The following is a 22,463-nucleotide window of genomic DNA, read 5'->3' on the forward strand; positions in this document are numbered from 1 at the left end:
CACTTAGCAAATGAATGAGGAGATTCTTGGTCTGACAGGTTAGTTGGTGGTGAGCAGAGATGAAACCAGCTGGTGAGCTCTCATTAGATGGGTTTTGATTTTCTTCCTGATCAGCTCCCAGGATTCAGCACTGTGGCCCTACACACACACACACACACAATATTATCATTAGAAACATCGCTAGATAGATAGATAGATAGATAGATAGATAGACTTACCATTCGTTCTAGGACGTGGCCTGACAGTCTCTTGAAATACATGTGCAGCTTCTTGTTCTTCTTCTTGTGGCTGTGGCTCCCAGTCTAAATGAATCAAAGATCAAAAATCATGTTTAAAAAAACACAACTGACTCTTTCAGTCAACAGGATGTGGAGGAAGAGAAATCAGGCAGAGAGTGCTGATGCATTCAGTTTGAAATGTAAGGGAACAAGTGAGGCTGTTAATCCACCCTGACACTTACACAGGAGTGAAGGCCGTCAGCCTGCTGGGTCACAATGTTGACAAAGTCCTTCACTGTGCTCTCCTCCCATGATGCAGCACTGTGATCCTCCTCAAACAGGACGGCCATCTCCTCCAGAACCTGCACTGTGAAACCAAGTTTATCCTCAGCCTGGAGGAGGAAGAAGAAGAAGAGTAATCAGATTACTACAGGGACACATTTCTGACAGTGTTTGACAGCTGAAGTTGAGCTGATGACTCACTGATGCTTTGGACGCCTGGCTGTACAGATCATTAGGGAAGGCCACAGTGTCCTCCACTTCAGCATCCTCAGTGCTGTTAGTGGAATTATTCACCTGCATCACACGCACACACACACACACACACACACATCATGTGTTGAAGTAAACACACAGTGAACTCACTCAGTGAAGATAATTCAGTAACTTTAAACAACACGTGAACAAGTGAACTCACCATGGTATCTAGTAGATCCAAAGAGTTTTCACTGTACTGTCTGAATTTATGATCCATCCACCTGCAGCTCAGTGAGGAGCCTGCACTGTACAGAGCCAGAAACAGGCAAACAAACAAAATCCTGTTCAGCATTTTTTCTTTTTGAAAAAGGTAGAAGTCTCCTCTGTATAGAGCAGGTTGAGATGTGTCCTGGTGTTGTGTTGGAGCAGACCTGCAGCTCCTCATTTATAACAGGACGCACCTATTTCATTTTCCTGACTTAACACCTGTGGGAAACACTGGAGCTGAACTGTGGCTTTCAACACGGCTTAAAGTTTAAAAGTCAGAATCAACCTCAAAAGACACAGCGTCACACATTTGAATCAGTGTCCTGGTGAAAGATTTGATCCCACAATAATAATGTAGTTTCAGATATATTAACAGCAGAAGCTGAAATACTGCACCAGGTTATAAAAGTATACAGGCAGGCCAAATGAAGTATAATACAGTAATACCAAGTATTGATATTAATGTATTAAGTAATGTTGAAATTTCATAAAAGCATAAAAACACACAGATCACTATAAATTACTTCACATTTATCAGGTATGGAAAACTTTGGGAGTGACAGGAAAGTGTTGCAATTTTTTGGGAAACATCCAAAATGACGCTTGTTGTTCCTTATTTAAATGTGTTTGTTTACTTGTTGTATATTAAAGATTTGGGGCAAGAATCTGTGCCTTTATTTACCGTTATTGCAGTTGTTACCTTCCGTTCAGTCTGCTGCCTGTCCAGTGAGATGACAATGATGTTTTTTTTTTTCTTTGTTTGTTTGTTGCTGTTGTTTTTAAATATTATTCTCTGTTAGTAGTTCTACCTGGGTTCTATAACATATAAAATGAAATCTGCTGAACTGTGATTCCAGTGTGTCCACATACCGATCATACCACAAAGGGGAACGCGCTTCCGCAAAGAGAAAATGAAAGAGACTGCGGCTTGAGTCACGTAACAGTGACGTTGCTTCTTTGAGATTGTATCACACTTTTCTGAAGAGTGACCGCATATGAATGGATGAGCTTCGTGGTTTCATCATTTCATCCACCTCTATGACATTATCATAGGACACAGCGATTCCTATGTATTGTTCTTGCACGATGTACAGATTGTAGGGGTTTGTGTATTTTTTAAATCTCATCCAAGGACGAGAATTATGCATTTTCCTGTTTATTTCCAGGGAATCTTTTCTGTCCCTTTAAAGACAAATGAATACATATGAAATAAAACAAAAAATATAAAATAATTTAGATGATAAGGAAATAAACAAATATCATAGCACAGAATGTTCATACATAATAATACTGTATAATAAATACTATCGAAACATGGAACAAAAGATACATAAAAATATAAACTGTACTAAAAGCTACATTACAAAATAAAAGTCTTCAGTCGCTTCTTGAATTAGAGCTCTGATCAAACATTGAGTGATTTTCATTAATTAATCGATATAAATGTTGTGTGATCAGTCAGTGAACAGGTGAAGGAGAACCCCCTCTCTACAGGCTCTCTGGTTCTCACGGTTCATGCTCCAAGTTCCAGTGAAAACAAGCTGAAATGTCACTGACCAGTTGATGTGAACGAGCGTCACAGTCACGGAGCCACTTTCATTTTCTCAGCAGAGGAACTTCCCTTTACGGCGCCTGATGATCACAGTCACACCTGCAGCTTTAACAATCAATGATTATCATGGATCCACACAGAATTAATGATGCAACTCAAACTCTGAGAGAATGATCTTTATTTTTCAAACGACATTTACGGTCGTATTGGACAGAGAGTAGACTGACAGAGAGGTGATGACTGCAACAAAAACATCGACTGGAATCTTCAAAACACGAAGCAGCTCTGTAAACTAACAAAAGTCAAATAAATCGATCAATGTTAAAATCATTGTAAATCATTATTGGTGACTGGGATTTCATTCAAAGAGTTTCCCAATATTATATTTGACCTGAAAAATCGCTCTAATAATAAAAACCCGATAATAATTCAGTTATTTATAATATCGAACATTAAACTATTGTAATATTATAAATAGTGAGCTGTGATTGAGTTTATGGATTTTTAAAATGTTTTTTTTTTCTATTAAAAGCCTGATATGGTTTTATTATGAGCATTTTAATACGTTGGTCTACGGGGCGTGATTTTTTTTTCTTTTTCTGTGATATTTGTTTATTCTTTAATTGTGGGATCAAATCTTTCACCAGGACACTGATTCAAATGTGTGACGCTGTGTCTTTTGAGGTTGATTCTGACTTTTAAACTTTAAGCCGTGTTGAAAGCCACAGTTCAGCTCCAGTGTTTCCCACAGGTGTTAAGTCAGGAAAATGAAATAGGTGCGTCCTGTTATAAATGAGGAGCTGCAGGTCTGCTCCAACACAACACCAGGACACATCTCAACCTGCTCTATACAGAGGAGACTTCTACCTTTTTCAAAAAGAAAAAATGCTGAACAGGATTTTGTTTGTTTGCCTGTTTCTGGCTCTGTACAGTGCAGGCTCCTCACTGAGCTGCAGGTGGATGGATCATAAATTCAGACAGTACAGTGAAAACTCTTTGGATCTACTAGATACCATGGTGAGTTCACTTGTTCACGTGTTGTTTAAAGTTACTGAATTATCTTCACTGAGTGAGTTCACTGTGTGTTTACTTCAACACATGATGTGTGTGTGTGTGTGTGTGTGTGATGCAGGTGAATAATTCCACTAACAGCACTGAGGATGCTGAAGTGGAGGACACTGTGGCCTTCCCTAATGATCTGTACAGCCAGGCGTCCAAAGCATCAGTGAGTCATCAGCTCAACTTCAGCTGTCAAACACTGTCAGAAATGTGTCCCTGTAGTAATCTGATTACTCTTCTTCTTCTTCCTCCTCCAGGCTGAGGATAAACTTGGTTTCACAGTGCAGGTTCTGGAGGAGATGGCCGTCCTGTTTGAGGAGGATCACAGTGCTGCATCATGGGAGGAGAGCACAGTGAAGGACTTTGTCAACATTGTGACCCAGCAGGCTGACGGCCTTCACTCCTGTGTAAGTGTCAGGGTGGATTAACAGCCTCACTTGTTCCCTTACATTTCAAACTGAATGCATCAGCACTCTCTGCCTGATTTCTCTTCCTCCACATCCTGTTGACTGAAAGAGTCAGTTGTGTTTTTTTAAACATGATTTTTGATCTTTGATTCATTTAGACTGGGAGCCACAGCCACAAGAAGAAGAACAAGAAGCTGCACATGTATTTCAAGAGACTGTCAGGCCACGTCCTAGAACGAATGGTAAGTCTATCTATCTATCTATCTATCTATCTATCTATCTATCTATCTATCTATCTATCTATCTATCTATCTATCTACTGATGTTTCTAATGATAATATTGTGTGTGTGTGTGTGTGTGTAGGGCCACAGTGCTGAATCCTGGGAGCTGATCAGGAAGAAAATCAAAACCCATTTAATGAGAGCTCACCAGCTGGTTTCATCTCTGCTCACCACCAACTAACCTGTCAGACCAAGAATCTCCTCATTCATTTGCTAAGTGATTGAGCTATTTATTTATTTATTGCTTAGTTATGTACTGCCTTGTTTGTTTACTCATGTATTTATTTTTGGAGTTAACTAAAACAGATTTATTTATTTATTGAGGTATTTATTTATTCATTAATATATTTTTTATTGAGTTGTTTTTCTATTTATCAGTTGATCTGTTGAATGTTTATTTTTTAAGTTGATCAATGTGCTTATTTATTTTTTTTAATGTGTGCTGAGAAAATTTGAATTTTTTTTCATGCTATAACCAATAAAATCTGTTCTTCTACCAGCAAATATAAAAATGTTTTTTGTTTTTATTCCTGTTGCATCAACAAAAAGCATGCAGTATTTTATGTATTTTTTTAAACTTATTTTTTTTAATCTATTTTTACAGTTGCTAACATGCATTTCTCAATACTGAGTTCACTTCTTCAAAACTCATCACACAGTATGCACATGCAAGTTCCTCTGCTGCCTCAAAACAACATTCTGTAACTATTTCTTCCACACATAGGCTGTAAATTCAACTGTATTTTACTGACAAACAGTAACATTAACATATAGAAATAACAGAAAAATGAGAATTGATTATCAATAAATATTTACAGCTATACAGTATGCTACTGCCATCTACTGGCATTCGGACGTTACTACAAACTACAGATGGCTGCCATTATGTTAGTGTAAAATGAACGGTATCTCGGTGTTGCTGAAATTTACAGTTGCTACTGTTTTTGTAAAAACAGCAAAAATCTGTTATGTTGGTGTTTGTGTGTGGAGGGAGGGAGGGAGAGAGGGGAGACCCCCCCCCCTTCAACGGACCGACTGTCAGACAGTCAGTCCGCGGGTCCACTTCCTCACCACAGGGACTCTAGGCACCTGCGCCTCTAGGTCTGGTGCTCAGATCGCATCTGAAGATCAGATGCGCAGAGGCCGAGTCGAGACCACGGGAAATACATTACACGGATGTATACGTCATGGTCTGATGCATGGATGGATGCATCCGACTCAGGTCCAGGGCTGCCGTGGCCTGCAGCCGGGACCCTGGCGTCTGACCACCAGTCACCCCGAGTCTCCTCCGGTGAAGGAGAGTGTACGAAGTAAACGCAGTGAAGAGGCTCTAGATACCATCTCGGTTTGTGAGAACTGGTGACATCACGCGTGACGTCAGCACTTCTCAGCTCTGTAATTGGTTCATCACCCGTTTCCCTGGTGATATCGCAGTAAAATGACATCACCAATCAAACAATCTGATAATCCAGATGGGAGAGATTTGGGGGGGGGGCACAGGCCCAGTAGAGCTCAGGCTTTATGCCAAGCAACGCCCCTGCTGTAGGGGTCCTGTGCTTCCAGTACCTGTAACTGCTCACTCTCTGAGCCCAACAGAATTTAATGCCCCAGCGTCCTGTAATTACCACTTGTGGCTGCAGAGGGCGCTGTTTACCTCAGCAAAACTTACAAAATCTTCTTTTAAAAATGGGAGTTAACTGAAGTTAACTGTTTGCTAAATTAGTTCTAAGTTGTTTTGAGAGTAAAACTACCTGAATATAAGTCAAAGCTTATATTCAGTTAAATCAACTGTTCACACAGATAGGTCTGCTCTGTGTTTACATTTCTCAGTTTAAAGAGTCAGGTCTTCATCTGAAACTGCTGAAGACATTTTATACCAGAGTCAGAGCAAAGACAGAGACAGAGTTTGTGTATGTTTTTAAAATCTCATCTTTAAGTAAAGTAGTTATTGTATTAACTAAGTGTTTTTAGTTCTTCTACAGTGGAAATATTCCATATCATGTTTACTGATGCAATACTGCCTTTATTTCTTTATTGCCTTACCCATTTCTACAGTGATATCACAGTAAAATGATGTCATCAGCAAATAATCTGATAATAAAGATTTTTATCCAGTCCCACCTCAGTGAAATGTGTCACAAATGTTTATATTATAGTTCATGTTTGAATGTTGTTTCTTATAGGATGTGTTTTTTCCCCTCCTTTCCAGAGAGAGTTCTCTCTTTCTTGACCTCCTGTTTTGTTGTTTTATATCAGTGAGCTTTACAATTGAGTAAATTACAAAGTTTAAAATCTTCTGGGTGTAATAAAATATTTTGTTATGTGAATCCAGCATAATTTTCTCTTACAGGACTGTGCAACTCCTCATATCATTCACATTGTAGGAAGCCAATTAGCAAGGCAAGGTTTTTTACAATAAGGTCAGTAACAAACATATGGAAAAACTACAGAAACAATTAAAATTTGTTAGCTATATATAATACAGTGCAATACCCAAGGTCAGTTTACATAATTGTTTTTTATGTGCATCAACTTAATACTGTACAAAAACATATTTAACCAATTCGAAAAAAAAAAACAAAACAAACTAAACTAAAACTAAATTATCATAAAAGGCTAAATTCCATAACATATATTTTGCTCTCGCTTTCATGCTGTCAAAAGGCTAAGTAAACACCTTAAGTTAATAAAAATGTGCAGTTTTCTCAAACCAGGCGGTGGCGATGTGTCACGGTCAGATTTACACGGAGAGAGGAAGAAGAGGAGTTTCCGGCGGAAGTAGAATGACTCCTCTTCTCTCTCAGAGCTGTTAGTTTGTTGTGCATGCTGAAGTGAGTCTGTGGCTGCTGCAGCTGAAGATCAGAGGCTGAAGAAAAGACTCTTGTCGGTGAATCATGTGTAAAATGCAGGTGGTGAGGACGCTGGTCGCAGAGAGACTGGCTGCAGCTGCGGAGGAGATATTTACTGTTGTGGAGAGGAAGATGCTGCACACGTCAGGTTTGGAAACACAAGATGAAGGCAGTCATTTTAGGCAGTCAACTTCTTACCCCTGAAGCCTATCAACCTTTTATTTAACAGGGCATATGCAAAAAAAATGGGTGAGCGATGGGTGAGGTTATATCAGTTTGCGTGTGCAATGTTTCCTTCCTCCTTCCAGAAATGTTACCTGAGCAGTTGAGGACAGTTGTACAGAAGCGACTGTCAGCTGTTGCTGATGAGATCTGTAGGATCCTGGAGATAATGTTAGGTGAACATGAAGCAGAGGACATCGAGCAGCAATGCCAGCTGCTGGACATCACGACAGGTACACTGTACATGCCATCATGCTTATATTGCAGGAATGATACTTTCTTTTGTAGTTGCAGTTGTTTTTGTCTCTTGCTTCTGGCTTTTAGTTTGTAATGGAAAAAAAGTCATTAGAAGCAGCTCAACAAATGAAAGATAAAGAAAGTCATGGGTAAGGCTTTATTTTACAGTTAGTTCTGCTGTGTTTATTATTGGCTTCCATGCACAGGTTGTATTTTTAATATTCAAATGTATTGTATTGACAAACGGTAACATTAGCATATGGGAATAACAGAAAAAACAATAATAATCAACTTTTACAGCCACACCATGTGCTACTGCCATCCACTGCCATTTGTGCGTTACTACAAACTACAGATGGCTGAGACGTTAATAAGAAGTAGAACATTTAGGACACATAAACGGACAGAAAAGGTGACAGAATGCCTGAAACTTAAAAGTGTGGCTAAGTGACTGACATAGTGTATGAGTGAGTGTGTTTGCATTAATGGTTGGGTTCACTGACTTCTATAAACTTCTTTTCAAAGTCCATTCATTTCAAAGTTGACTGATGTAATCTTATTCTGGGCAGCTCCGTCCAGCCTTGATGCCTCTCTCAGCTTTTATTCTGATGAACTGCCTGAAAAACGAGCGAGCATTCAGTTAATAGTAGTACAAATCTTTTATATAGCACATATTTTCTTGCACGGCACATTAATGTACTGCCAGTAAATGATGTTACATTTTTAACATGCAGGCTAAGGGCTAAGACTTTCTGTGAATTCTCATGTGTTTCACATAGGCCAGGAGCTGGAGAGATTTTTCTTTCAAACACCAAGAGTATATGCTTAAAGGCAAAAACAAATAGGATTCAAGTATCTGACCAAAGGCAGATCCTGTAATCCTGATCCCTATGCGATTTTAAAGATTGCAGATAAATTTACTGAAAATCTCTATACTAATGTAACTCCTGCTTTAATGATATCTGTAGATAGCCCATGGTATTCGTAGCCGCACTGTACCAATTTAATTTTGTGCTTTACGGTTTAGGATCAAGCGGGATTTGAACCCAGCGTACCCACGACTGGGACCACTTTGCAGCCTAAACCCATGACGTTGCCGATATCCCTAAAGCATCAACGGTTCTAGCGGAGTGTTTTACACTTCTCTTTTTGAGTGAACAACTTCCGCTGAATTGACCAATCAGAAACGGTTGCCAGGCGGAGCCGACCAATCAGCGTTTGTCTGCCGATGTTGGCTGGCGTGTGTCGTCACTGGTTGTGACCTGAGCAGGGAGAGCCGATGGCGAGCAGCAGATAGTCTGAAAAATGAGTGAAAATAATGAGTAAAACCAACGTTTGAGTCGTCGCCTCGTCGCCCTGGCTTGTTAGTACTGTGGAAAATTTAATTGCCGAGGACGTCTGGATGCTGAAATAAGCGTTGGAGCTGTTTTTGTTGAACACGAGTGAGACTGGACGCTGAGCACACCTGCGCAAAGGTAAGGCTAACGAGCTAACTAATTAGCAGCGAGCATTAGCATTAGCCATAGTCTTCCTCATTAATGATATCTTTTGGCGGCCTGATTTCCATTTTCAGTGTTTTTGTTGTGTGGGTAAGATTGTGTTTGTGTTTCTGTGACTTAACCTCCAAGCCACTAGTTGTTGTTCCCTAACATGGACGGATGGTAGCAACGTGTGTATCTCTTGGTAGTCTGTTGCAACCATTGAGGTTAATGTATTTGTAATTTTTGTGCGCCATTCTGGTCATTTTGTCACATTTTGTGGCTGTTAACCATCTCGTTGTGATTGTTTTGCGTCTCAGTTCAGTGTTTCCCCTACTGACTGTTTTTTGGGGGACTTGGTCAATGATAGCAAATAAACTTTCAGGTGAGCTGCTAGTGCTTTGGCCAGGATTAGCTTCACTGTGGTAGACAATAATTTTTTTTGTCTCTTTGTGATCGTTTTTGTTGCTTTTGTTGTTTTGTGCCATTCCTGGTCGTTTTGCATCTCGGTCAAGCTTTTGCAGATGAAGACCCTTTAGGCCACTGTGTGGTGGTAACCTGTCCATGGCCATCCATTCAGTAATTTGTCTGTGGTAACTTGATACTTAATTGAGCACAGTTTTGTGTTAATTACTGGCATGAAAACTAGATTCTAACTCCAAGGCTCCAGATTAATTTTTCCTCTAGTAGGACTGGCGTTCCTTACTGAAAATTTTAGGAGCACCACTTAAATTGACATTCAATGCAACAAATTCAGATCTTTTCCATATTAACTATATTACCAATAAATGGACAATAACATTATATTGTTTAACTTTAAAGGAAAAGGTATTATTAAAATCTGCATGAATGATTTAAGTTGCTCTTTAATATAGGAGAAAATAAAGTAATCCTTCACAATTTTGAGAGTGATCCCACTATACGCAAAAAAAAAAAAAAAAAAAATCACAAAATATCACTGGTTAAACCAGACTTATAGCGAAGTAATTTGAACAGTGATTTGCTCATCTGCCTGAAGTCAGGGCGAAGCCTCTAACCAGCTCTAGGGATGAGTATCATTAGGATTTTATCTTTATCCATCTAGACCCTTAAATGTTGAGGGGCTGGTTTGTCTTATCAAGTAAAGTTTACAGGAATTTTCCAGATTTTAACATTAACCAGTTAGACCACATACAGATAGCTTTTGTTTTGGCTTCTTAACAACAATTCTCCATTTTCTTAACCAGCCCGCTGTTGTTCTGTTAAACATGTTGGGAGACAACTGTTGAACAACTCTGATTGTCAAGGTTAAGTCAGGGTTTTAGTGTTTTGTTTTCAGTGTTGTGTTCTCCTACACTGTCTCTTGTTTTTTAGTTTTGGTGGTGACAAGTTTTTATTACTATTTTTTAAATTATTTTTCAATTGTTTTACTTGTTTTTCTTCCAGGTCTAGTTGTTCAGCTGCTGCAGCAGCCTGGATGGAATTACCAGCTCACCTTACAGAACAAAGAGGTATGTCCTAAAGATTTACCCAGTCTAAAAAAATGTGCAGTGTGCAGTAAAAGTGAAAATATTGGCGTCAAAATTTTGAACACTTAACTTTGTTGAAATGCCTTTAAGCATAGGTTTATTAAACAGCTTTTCAGATTTGCAACATGTTTTTTTATTATCTTAGACAATAGACATCTTTGTTTTAAAATTCTAACAAAAAGTGCAGGGAGCTCAGGGAGCCCTAAAGTTTTCTACAGTAGATAAAGTTTTCCAAAATTTCAATATAACTGAAATGTTTATTTCAGTTATTTGTTTATTTATTTTTTATCTTTCACTTATCTTTGTTTTAAGTTCAAACAAAAACAAAAAGTGCAGGGAGTTCCCAGCAGCATCTCTTAGCTCGGAGCTTCTCCACCCGGCAAAACTTTTTCTCCTCTCCGCCGTGTGTGAGAGCACTGTGCATGCACAGCTTTCATCGTTGATTGGCCCTGTATATAAATCAGATGGTGCTGTGGGTGGGACAATGTTGGCGACAGAGTAGTGACTACAGACAGAGAGGCGCAGCAACATCAGAGCCAAAATAACCCAGTTTTAAATTGATCTCTAATCGGCCGTCGGATTTAAAAAAAAAAAAAAAAAAAAAAGTGCCAATAATGGGTCTATCCCTAATCATAATATCTGATTATGTCTATAAAATGTCAAAAACCAGTACCAGACACGTAAGTGAAAGTGTTCATTATGCAGGTAAGAGCAGTATACATGTTTTCTTCTGTGAAAATTTGACAATTAACATAAATAGAAATATCATAATCAATAATAATATATTCCCAAATATTTTTTGTTGTTTGTTCTGAAGGACTTCTGCATTAATTTGTCATAGAAAGTGTTCTGATCTTCATCTAAGTCAAGGGTATTGACAAATATAATGTGCCTAAAATAATAACAAAAAAAATTCTGATCTTTTATGTCTTTATTGAACACACTTATTCAACATTCAAAATGGTAGTGGAAAAAGTAAGTGAACCCTTGGAATTAATAACTGCTTGACACCCCCCCCGGCAGCAATAACCTCAACCAGGCGCAACCTGCACATCATTCAGGAGGAATTTTTCCTAGCAGAACTGCTTTAGCTCTGTCATGTTCTTTGGATGTCTTGTGTATGGCTCTCTTCAAGTCATTCCATAGCATCTCTGTTGGGTTGAGGTCTGGGCTCTGACTTGGCCACTCCAAAGGATGGATTTTGTTTTTCTGAAGCCATTCTGTTGTGGACTTGCTCTGGTGTTTTGGGTCATTGTCCTGTTGCATCACCCAACTTCTACAGAGTTTCAGCTGACATATAGACATTCTCACATTATCCTGAAGAATTTTTTGATACACTTGGGAATTCATCTTCCCCTCAATGATTGCAAGCTGGCCCAAATCGTGATGTTTCCATGATGATATGCAGTGCCCTTTTTATGTCAGATGTAGTGCAGCATGTTCTTTCCAAATAGTTCAATCTTAGTTTCATCAGTCCATAAAACATTTTGCCAATACCGCTGTGGAGTGTAAATGTTCTCTTTCACGTATAGCAATGTTTTTTTTTTTGTAAGCAGTGGCTTCCTTCTTGGTGTCCTACTATAGACACCCTGCTTGTTCAATGTTTTATGTACTGTAGACTCATGAACATAGATGTTAGCCAGTTCCAATGATGCCTTCAAGTCATTGGCTGTTACTCAGGGTTGTTTCTTTACCTCATTGATGAGTCTTCGTTGTGCTCTTGGGGTCATTTTGACTGGGCGCCCACTTCTTGGTAGAGTAGCCACAGTCCCAAAGTGTCTCCATTTATAGATTGTTTGCCTAACTGTAGACTGGTGAATTTCTAAAGTTTTTGAAATCCCTTTGTAACCCTTTCCAGCTTTATGTAAATCAACAATTCTTGATCATAGATCCACTGGAAGCTCTTTTTGGTGAAGCATGGTTCACATAAGCAACTCAAAATGAAACTCAAAACTCAAAATGTTTGAGTGGTTTTTATCAGTCAAAGTAGCTCTAGTCCACACCTCCAGTCTCATTTTCTTAACAAGACTCCAGGTATGCTAACACCTGACTCCAGTTAGGTTTTTTTTTTTTTTTTTTTTTTTTGTTGAGGTCATTAACTAAAGTGTTCACATACTTTCCACTAGCAAAATGAGGTTTTTATGGTTGTTCTCAATAAAGACATGAAAGATCAGAATTTTTTTTGTTATTATTTTAGGCACATTATATTTGTCAATACCATTGACTTAGATGATCACATCACATTTTATGACAAATTAATGCAGAAAACCATGAAATTCTTTTTCTTGCCACTGTATATATATTAGGGTTAAATTGTTGGTGAGGAATAGGTATATATCTTTTTTTCTCTCCACGTTGCTGCAGAGAGGCCTCTCTTTCTCTCTCACGCCATCTTTCTTAGTAGTATAGTAAAATAAAATGTGTAAATGACTTGTTCAGCTCCAGGAGCTGCATAATTTCTCTTCATTTTGGCTTTTTTTCAACCAAATTTAGTGCAAATTTCAACTGACTTTGGAAGAGAAAAAAGCAAATGATTACACATTTCCATCCACAGCTGGAGCTGGTGGAGTCAGTTCTTCAGTCAGAGCACTGCTTCTTTTATCTTTGTGTATAAATCAGATTTATTTATTCAACTAGTTGTCTGGTCTGATTAGTCCAGTTTCAGTTGGTCCAGACTGGTTTCTTTGTGGATTTAGAATATTTTACATCTTATGACAGTTTGGACGTCAATACCCAGAAACCCTCTGTGCTTTTATTTTGATGGTTTAAACAGTTGTAGCTTTTTTTTTTTAATTAATGTTTGTTGTTTCTGATTTTTCTCCACAGGACTGAAAACATAAAGTAAATGCCTAAGCTTGTAAAGAGGCGAAAAACATGAGGATTTACAGGTCAGTGAATGGTCAATTTATTTGTCAGTCTGCTTCTGTCATTATCTTAGCTGCAGTTTGACACTTTAAAACCTGGAAAAACAAATCGCTAAAGCTGCTGTAACTTATCTTGAAATTACTATTAATTAGTGTTTCCATTGTAATTTCCACAATGTAGCTGCAACTCAGCCTAAACCTTAAAAATATGTTAATCCTGTGTAGGATTTTAATTTTGCCATATTGTTCATGCAAACTCTCAAATGCTAGAAAAACAATTGGTAAGTTTCCTCCATGATGAATATTTAATTTAGCAGCTGTAAATGGAGAACATTTTGCTTAATAAAATGATAGCCATGACATTAGTTTGAAAGTAGAGAAACTCAAAAGTTCAGTAAGAAACTTTTAATGATTTTGGTCTGGACAACAAAGATAATGACAGATGTTTGACTAGGAGGTGCTTTGTTTTCCTCTGTAACCCAACATGTAAGTTGTGCTCATACTACATTACATGTTTAGTGAGAGAATAAAACACAAGGTCTCCACTTAATCAACATTTTGCAGCAAGTCTTTACGGGTGTTATAAAAATAAATAAATAAATAAAAATAAATAAATAAATATAAATATATATATCTAAAATATATATATATAAAAAAATATATATATATTTTAGATATATATATATATAAAAAATATATATATATATTTTAGATATATATATATATAAAAAATATATATATATATTTTAGATATATATATATAAAAATATATATATATATATTTTAAATATATATATATATCTAAATATATATATATATATAATATATATATATATATATATCTAAAATATATATATATATTTTATATATATATATCTAAAATATATATATATATTTATCTAAAATATATATATATATTTTATATATATATATCTAAATATATATATATATTTATATATATATATATATCTAAAATATATATATATATTTTATATATATATATATATCTAAAATATATATATATATATTTTAGATAAATATATATATATATATTTTAGATATATATATATAAAATATATATATATATCTAAAATATATATATATCTAATATATATATATATATATATTTTAGAAATATATATATATATATATATATCTAAAATATATATATATATATTTTAGATATATATATATATCTAAAATATATATATATATTTAGATATATATATATATTTTAGATATATATATCTAAAATATATATATATATATCTAATATATATATATATATAGATATATATCTAATATATATATAAAACATATATATTTATTTTAGATATATATATATAAAACATATATATATTTTATATATATATATATTTTATATATATATTTATATATATTTTATTTATTTATTTATTTATTTATGTATGTATGTACACACACAAAGTGTATCAGTCTAATTATCAGCTTCATAACTCTTGTTTTCTTTCATCCACTTCAGGTCCAGAACTTCACCTGCTGGCGTTGTCTCCTCCTGCAGAGACAAAACATGTTACATTACTACTTAATAGAACGAATTAGTAATTACTTAATAAGTACAATTCCTACCACCATTATTTACCATTTTAATTATAAATCACTAATGAATTCTATGTACTTTTATTATTTACTATTAATACTAGTTAATACTTAATTGCTGATTAATTACTACCTTAATGTTAGTAAATTGGTAGTATTAGTTATGACTATAATTATTGTAACAATTAAATACTAGTATTAATTGCTATTACTTATTACTACCCAGCTACTACTTAATTACTACTGTTAATTAGTATTATTAATCACAATTAAATGTCTATTTAGTTATTAGTTACTATTAATTACAATTTAAATATGACTTATTCTTACTGATTCACTAATACTACTTAGCACTATTAATTACTTTTCTAAAATGATTATTAAAGGCAATACTTGTTTTACTGTAATTATTACTTCTATGATATGGGTTCTATACAAGTTTCCTGATCGGTTTGTAAAAGAAATAAATATTTTTCCTACCTTCACCTTTAATGGATCCTGTTGTTCTTGTGAGTTCACCTGAAAAACAGACATTTATTTAAAACCAGGCTTTGTCCAAAACACTGATTTAACTGAAAATAACTAATTCTAACAAGGTATAACTAATCATTAAATAAAAATTAAAAGTTAATTCCATCTTTTCAAACAAAATATCAACTGACACTTTACAGGAACAGTCATTTTATCCAGATTTTTCTTCAAAGTGTGTTTCCTATGAACTATGTAAATAAATTATTAATTAGTTTTGCTTGGTTTCTATTCAGACTGAGGATTGATTACTGAACTATTGTACAGTTTCATATCTGTGGTGGACACTTGTTTCTTAATTACCTGGAGGCCTCTGTGTTATGGATCTTCTGCTGGTCTCTGCACTCATGATGAAGTGGTGACGCCTGGAGGAAATCCAAGAGAAATATACAAAGGAAAATTATCAATACACGCTTACCTATTCTTCATCAACAATTTAACTCTAAAACGTACATAAAGTCTAATAACCAATTTAGTATCTTTCAAGAAAAAGCATCATATCCACACTAAGCTGGGATCTATCTTAACTGTATATCAAATAACCACTGAAGCAATCATGTATAATATTATGAACTGCATAATAAACCCTTTCACTTCATAAAACTTGTAGAGGGGCATGGAGTTAAAATCTAGTTTTCAAGCCTGTGTTTGACACAAAACTGCTAAATCAAGTATCAAATCACCAGAAACAAATAACTAATCACTAAAATACACAACGGGATGAATGGATGGACATCGATTACTACAACAAACAGGCCCAAGGGCTCTTCATCTGCAATATACATTTTATCAAACAAAATGGCCACAAAGAAATGACCAGTAACAGACACTACTCTGCCTCAAAGCAGACACACAAAACGAAGCACAACAACCACAATGAGACAAATAGCTGACCATAAGAAGATGCAAAACCTCCACAAACTGACTTCAAATGACCAGGATGGAACACAAAATGTCTAGGTGCTCATATTAGATGTTGGACTACAAAAGTCACTCCAGCTCCCGGATATAACACCTCAAAGGTTCAGGGCAAGGGCACAACCTGGCACAATCAACCTGGTGCTGCATGGGGCTCTAGATACTGAACAGAGAGATACTGAGAGGCCTGCACTTAAACATGCAGCGTTACAGTGTCTATCAACTATATGACATCACCACCAGCAGCTTGCACACACAAGTGAATTAGAGGGCTAAAGCATTTATTTCTACTCTTTATGTCATTTTATACATCCTAGTCTCATTAGGCCTCTTCACTTTATAGCTATTGGTGATTTCATATCATCCAGATTTCAGTCAAAACCTGGTTAAACGTGTGGTTAAAATTAGTTTTACACTTTACCATCTATAATTTCATAATGAGGGATTAAATGTGCAGACAGCATTGATTGGGTCCGCGCATCCCCCGTCAGGTTGTTGGCGGGATGCCGGACGATGAAGCGGTGCACTTTCGCGACCATCAGACACTGCATGTACATCCAAATATCAAATGACCCAGTGTCTACTTTCTTCACAGAGAAAACCGAAAAGATCAGATATGTGGAGACACCAGTGAAACCACACATGTAAGCTAGGCTAGTTGTGTGAAATGACAAACTTTGCTTTGTGAACAAGGAAGGCTGGTCTGTATAAGCACCTAACCTGCTGTAATCCTAAATATCCTTAATGCACAACAATGCTTCTGTCAAACACCAGGTGCTATTGTTATGACCTGCACACCTCAGTCATTGCTCAGTGCCACAAACAGAGCTCCAAATCAAATGTACTGATGTGAAACAGAGAGAGTGGAGGTTCTGAAACCTTGCAAGACGTCTCCAGAGATAGACTGACACAGAGACTTCAGAGTACTTGTCTTACTTCCTATATCTGATATCTGCACTAGTGACACTAACTAAGTGTCAACATGAAGCTGTACCTGGAACATGAAGCTGTACCTGGACTTGGAAGTAGTAAACATGGTCCCTGTCCAGTGTAACATCATCTCCAACGTTGATGAAGCAGAATATTATCTCCATCACACAGGCTGAAGCAACTGAACAAGTAGACCTGGAGAAGACAAGTACAACACTTGAAAAACTAATAATGAACAACAGTAGTACAAACTGTGTGGGAGAACACAACACTGTAAACAAAATATTAAAACCTTGACAATCACCCTTTGAGTGTCAATTAAATGTTTTAGTTGTAATTATTTCAAACAGTAATCTCAGCTCATACACTGTGGAGGGGGGACAGAATTAAATTTTATTTAACAAAACTACCATACTCATACCATACTTTTCATCTGCAACATATCCTGAAAATATATCCCTGAGATACAAAATATCACAAGATGCTAAACCCCCATAATGAAAGAAAAGTAAAATGACTGGGAACAGACACAAAACTACACTGTCTAAAAAACAGACAAGAAATTATCAGATTCAAAACAACCACAGACAAAAAGCTGTCCAGACATGGATGTAAAACAGTCAGACATGCAAACTGTGTCTCTACATACAAAATGACCACAAAGTGACAAAACCTGAGATGTAAAATGATGCAAACAGCCACAAAGTTATAATGAGACACTAAATATCTAGTCGTTTATTTTGAGTATTGGACTGCAAAATTCACTCCAGCACCTGGAGATCAAACCTATGACCTCAAAAATTCAGAGCAGCCGTTTTACTTCATGAACAGTGAAATCAAAATTCTAAATTTGCTGACTCATGATTTTTATGATCTATGGAGTGTTGCCAGATTCTACGTGACTCTTGTGCCTGTCAGGATAAAGCCGACAAGGTGGGGGGCCTGGACAATTATAGGCCAATTGCATTAGCTAGTGTGGTATCTAAAGTCCTGGAGAGGGTTCTATTGGATCATCTATGTCAACACTTTGGAACCACAGACAACCAGTTTGGCTTTAAAGCTAAGCGTCCAAATATATACAAGGCAAAACTCCTTGGTTTTAATAGGTTTTATTGATGCCTCTCACCTAGCACTAAGTATGGGGTAGAACATGATGTACTATGTAATGCTAAAAACAGCATGGTCAAGATATGTAGAACAAAAGATAAGGATCTCAACTTTACTGAATTTTATCTATCAGGGCAAGAGCTCAGTGTTTGTAATAAAATAAAATATCTGGGGCACTTTCTTACAGATGAAATGATGATCATATGTGTAGACAATACGTAAAATTATATGCTCAAGCTAATATGTTGGCAACAAAACTCTATACCTGTTCAGTCTATGTCAAGATATGTCTCTTTAGAGCATATTGCACTCCTCTCTATACTGCCCCCTTGTGGGCCAAGTATAACAAGGCGAACTTTCATAAACTAAGAAAGATGTAAACCGATGCTAAATGAACACAGATACAAAAAAGGTAACCATAAAGAGATACAAACACAACCAGATGCTTAACTGCAACAAACTCAAATTAAAATGACCAAGATGATGCACAAAATTACTGAGACACAAAATGTCTGCAACTTGACCATAAAGAGATGCTAAATGACCACAAATGGTTGCAACCAGACTACCAGGGGATGCCCACGTTATTATTATCCGTCCACATTAGGGGAAACTGAACTCATGTCAGAGAGGCGTTAGTCACATAAACACACTCTTGACCACGCTATGAACACGACTGAAATGGAAATAAGCCCATAACATATCATTAAAAGAGAAGGCTAAGGTTAATGCTAATGCTAATGATCGCTGCTAATTAGTTAGCTCGTTAGCCTTACCTTAGTGTAGGTGTGCTCGGTGTCCAGCCTCACTCGTGTTCGACGAAAACTGCTCCAAAGCTTGTTTTACCATCCATCCACGTGTTCAGTAATTAAGTTACTCAAAGTGCTAACAAACCAAAGCAAGAAACGAAGACTAGAACGTTGCTTTTACTTCAAAACTTCCACTCGTTTTTCGACATGATTTCTCCGCCGCTCTGCTCTCCTCTCCTCTCTTCGTGGTCAATGACGACACACGCCAGCAAACGTCGACAGGCGAACGCTGATTGGTCGGCCCACTCTACTCCGCCCAGCAGCCGCTTCTGATTGGTGGGAATAATTCTAAACTGGAGTTATACTAGTTTTTTTCAAACTAACTTTATTCCTAAAACATGGAGGATGAGTACAGTGACAGTCAATGCTGTAGGCTACAAATGAGATTTCCTGTCCAAAACAGAATCACACCTCCTAAAGAAAGGATGTTGTTAACCATCAGTTACTTACAGGAAGTGACAACAAAATATTGTTGAAAATAAAAACAAACAGTATTGAAATGTTGAATAAAATAATAAGGAAATTAAAATAAGGAATTGAGTAAATTATATTCAGCCAGTTTCCTTGCATATGCTCATACATTTTCTAAATGAAGAAAATAATTTTTTTAGTTAATTTGATTGGGGTAATTGTGGGATAGGGCTTTTTTTGTTGCTCGTGCACACACTCTTCACAGGCACTCTCGGGGCTGGTATTTCCATTCTGAATGTTCTTTTCTGTCTTCTCTTCAGACAGACTGCCACTCTCTGGGTTGGACATACCCCCTGATCAGCAGAAACATGAGCAAAGCAGGAGCCCCAGCCAAGTCCAAAAAACATCAGGTCTGCCACAGTTTAAAGACACTTCCACAGAGACAGACTCAGAGTTTATCCACGGTAAACCCTCACATCGTCAGGGCACCTCAACTACGATGGTCACAGAGACTCATGCAGAGCGCTGTGGGCTACCATTTGTTGACCAGGAGGGTCTGTTATCAAAAAATTCAGAAGCTGGGAGTGAAGATAATGACAGTGATAGAGAACTAAGTGAGAAATGGCTTAGATCAACCAAAAGAAGAACATTTCACAGACTGAGACAGAGTCAAGGTGAAAACTGTTGCAAAATGTGCGGGAGGTCTTTCCATGAAGGTGCTGGTGGGAAGCAACTGAAAAAACACACAAGGAAAATTGCTGCAAGAGACAAGAGCCAAACTACAGGACAGAGCTGTTGCAGAGTGTGTGGGAAGTTTTTCCAGTACAAACGCTCTTTTCTGAAACACGTACTCAAGCATGAGCACAGCACAGATCTGTGTGGAGTCTGCGGAAAACATCTGGACTCTGAGGAGAGCCTGAAGAGGCATTTACAAACACACAACGAAGAAAACAGCTGCAGGGATCAAACAGACAGATCTGACAGACAGTCAGAGGGAGAGTGCTCTAATGCTGAGAGTAAAATGGGTGACAGTGATGAGGAGTGGAGGGAAAGTGACAGAACTGACAGTGACGATGGAGACAGTGATAAAGATGAGACCAAAGAGGGACCTTGTATGCGAAAGATTAAAACAAAAATACAAACATCAAACAAACCTAAGAGACCTAAGAACAAAGACTGTAAAGATTTATCTCACATGAAATACAACTGTAAAGTGTGTGGCAGGAATTTCTGCTACAGAGCTTCTTTTTTGAAGCATGTGCAGGAAGACGAGAGGGATACAGAGGTTTGTGGCGTCTGTGGGAAACATTTTGAGACTGAGGAGAGCTTGAGGCTTCACTTGCAAACTTACATCAGAACAAATGACTGTGAAGTCTGTGGCAAACGTTTTGACGGACACAAACAACTGGAGATGCACATGAGAACCCACACAGGAGAGAAACCGTACATCTGCAGCGTCTGTGGCAAGGCCTTTGCTCAAAACGGAAATCTGATGGGACACATGAGGGTTCACACAGGGGAGAAGCCGTATGTTTGCAGCGTGTGTGGTCAGAGCTTCAGCTTTAAAGAGTACATGATGGCTCACATGAGGATCCACACCGGGGAGAAGCCGTTTCTCTGCAGCGTCTGCGGGAAAGGATTCAGACAGAGGGGGACCCTGAAGACGCACATGATGATCCACACAGGAGAGTCCACACACCGATGCAGCATCTGTGACAAGAAGTTCTACAAGAGCGGGGCGCTGAAGATCCACATGAGGTCCCACACGGGAGAGAAACCGTATCTGTGTAACGTCTGCGGGAAAAGCTTCACCGCGGGCAGCTCACTCAGCAAACACATGAGCGTCCACGAGGGGGAGCGCATGCACTGCTGCAGCGTCTGCGGCAAAGGATTCCTGAGGAAAGAGGATCTGAAAAAACACAGTCAGACTCACAGGGATGAATCCACTCAGCTGACAAGTCTATAATGCTGAACTGGTGCTGCTCCTGTTTAAAAAAAGAATAGAACATACTTATTTGCTTTATTTCTGAAACAGACAGAAAATTGATCAGCAACTATTGATAGTTGTTTTTTGTTGTGTTTTGGACTGCTGATCTTACAAAACAAGACTTTTAAAGATACTAAGCTTTAAGAAATATGCATTTTCTACTATCTTCTGATATAAATTATGGTGTACTTATTGTTTTGTTTTTTTTAATATAGCTATTACACTATCAATCTTGATTTTTTTGTGATGGTTGATTATTCTCTTCACATTTCATCCAATTAATCAAAAGTCTTTGTTACATGTTTTCATGATTTGAGGCTGGAATTTTCTTGACTTCAGTGCATTTAAGCGTATCATCGTTTTCTGTTGCATTTAATAACCTATATACTGTTTATCATATCAAATATTACGGGTGAAAAAACTAATCTAAAGTAACATATGCACGTGTCTTTGATCATTTATTAAAATTATTATATTGACCAATTGTCTTTGAGGAAGAGATGTTACACTAAAATATTTGTTTTAAGGCAATGTTTTTTCTTCTCTTCCTTGACTTATAAAAAGAGAAATATTAAAAAAAAACAAGTTTGTATAATGTCACAGTTCAAAGTTTAGATATAGTTTCACTGCTTTTATTATACTTTTATTTTCCATGAAATGGTGCTATAATAAATTGTTTGAAATCATAGATAAGTGCAGGATTTTTTTTTTTGTAATTTTACAAAATGAGTATACATGTGATCCGTCACTTATCACCTTTCAGTGCTTGCGGCCT

General features: G+C 37.0%; 2 protein-coding genes and 1 long non-coding RNA gene across 4 annotated transcripts; 1 reads left to right on the forward strand and 2 right to left on the reverse strand.

The window, feature by feature from the left end:
• Nucleotides 1-196: 196 nt before the first annotated feature.
• Nucleotides 197-800, reverse strand: LOC108894812 (interferon a3-like). Its single transcript, XM_051066563.1, has 2 exons — nucleotides 702-800; nucleotides 197-610 (listed from the first exon to the last, which is right to left on the reverse strand). Exons 1-2 carry the CDS (start codon nucleotides 798-800, stop codon nucleotides 440-442), a joined length of 270 nt encoding a protein of 89 aa, XP_050922520.1. The 3' UTR covers nucleotides 197-439.
• A 6,146-nt stretch (nucleotides 801-6,946) lies between these two features.
• Nucleotides 6,947-22,386, forward strand: LOC108894804 (zinc finger protein 260). 2 transcript variants are annotated; one of them, XR_001962858.2, is made up of 6 exons: nucleotides 7,003-7,259; nucleotides 7,420-7,566; nucleotides 8,598-9,045; nucleotides 10,474-10,538; nucleotides 13,383-13,444; nucleotides 14,922-15,490. XR_001962858.2 is itself a non-coding variant. In XM_018693412.2 (3 exons), the coding sequence occupies exons 1-3, from the start codon at nucleotides 7,157-7,159 to the stop codon at nucleotides 21,665-21,667; spliced, it is 1,896 nt and encodes a 631-aa protein (XP_018548928.1). In that variant the 5' UTR covers nucleotides 6,947-7,156; the 3' UTR covers nucleotides 21,668-22,386. The 2 variants fall into 2 exon arrangements, 1 of the variants encoding a protein (XP_018548928.1); XM_018693412.2 differs by lacking the exons at nucleotides 8,598-9,045; nucleotides 10,474-10,538; nucleotides 13,383-13,444; nucleotides 14,922-15,490 and adding an exon at nucleotides 20,022-22,386 and having other exon boundaries at nucleotides 6,947-7,259.
• Nucleotides 14,850-19,684, reverse strand: LOC108894816 (uncharacterized). The gene is made up of 5 exons (XR_001962861.2): nucleotides 19,258-19,684; nucleotides 17,458-17,569; nucleotides 15,830-15,891; nucleotides 15,479-15,517; nucleotides 14,850-14,954 (listed from the first exon to the last, which is right to left on the reverse strand). It is a non-coding gene; the product is annotated as an uncharacterized LOC108894816 (long non-coding RNA).
• Nucleotides 22,387-22,463: the final 77 nt, after the last annotated feature.

This window comes from Lates calcarifer, linkage group LG23, assembly GCF_001640805.2.
Source record: "Lates calcarifer isolate ASB-BC8 linkage group LG23, TLL_Latcal_v3, whole genome shotgun sequence".
Lineage (NCBI taxonomy): Eukaryota > Metazoa > Chordata > Actinopteri > Centropomidae > Lates > Lates calcarifer.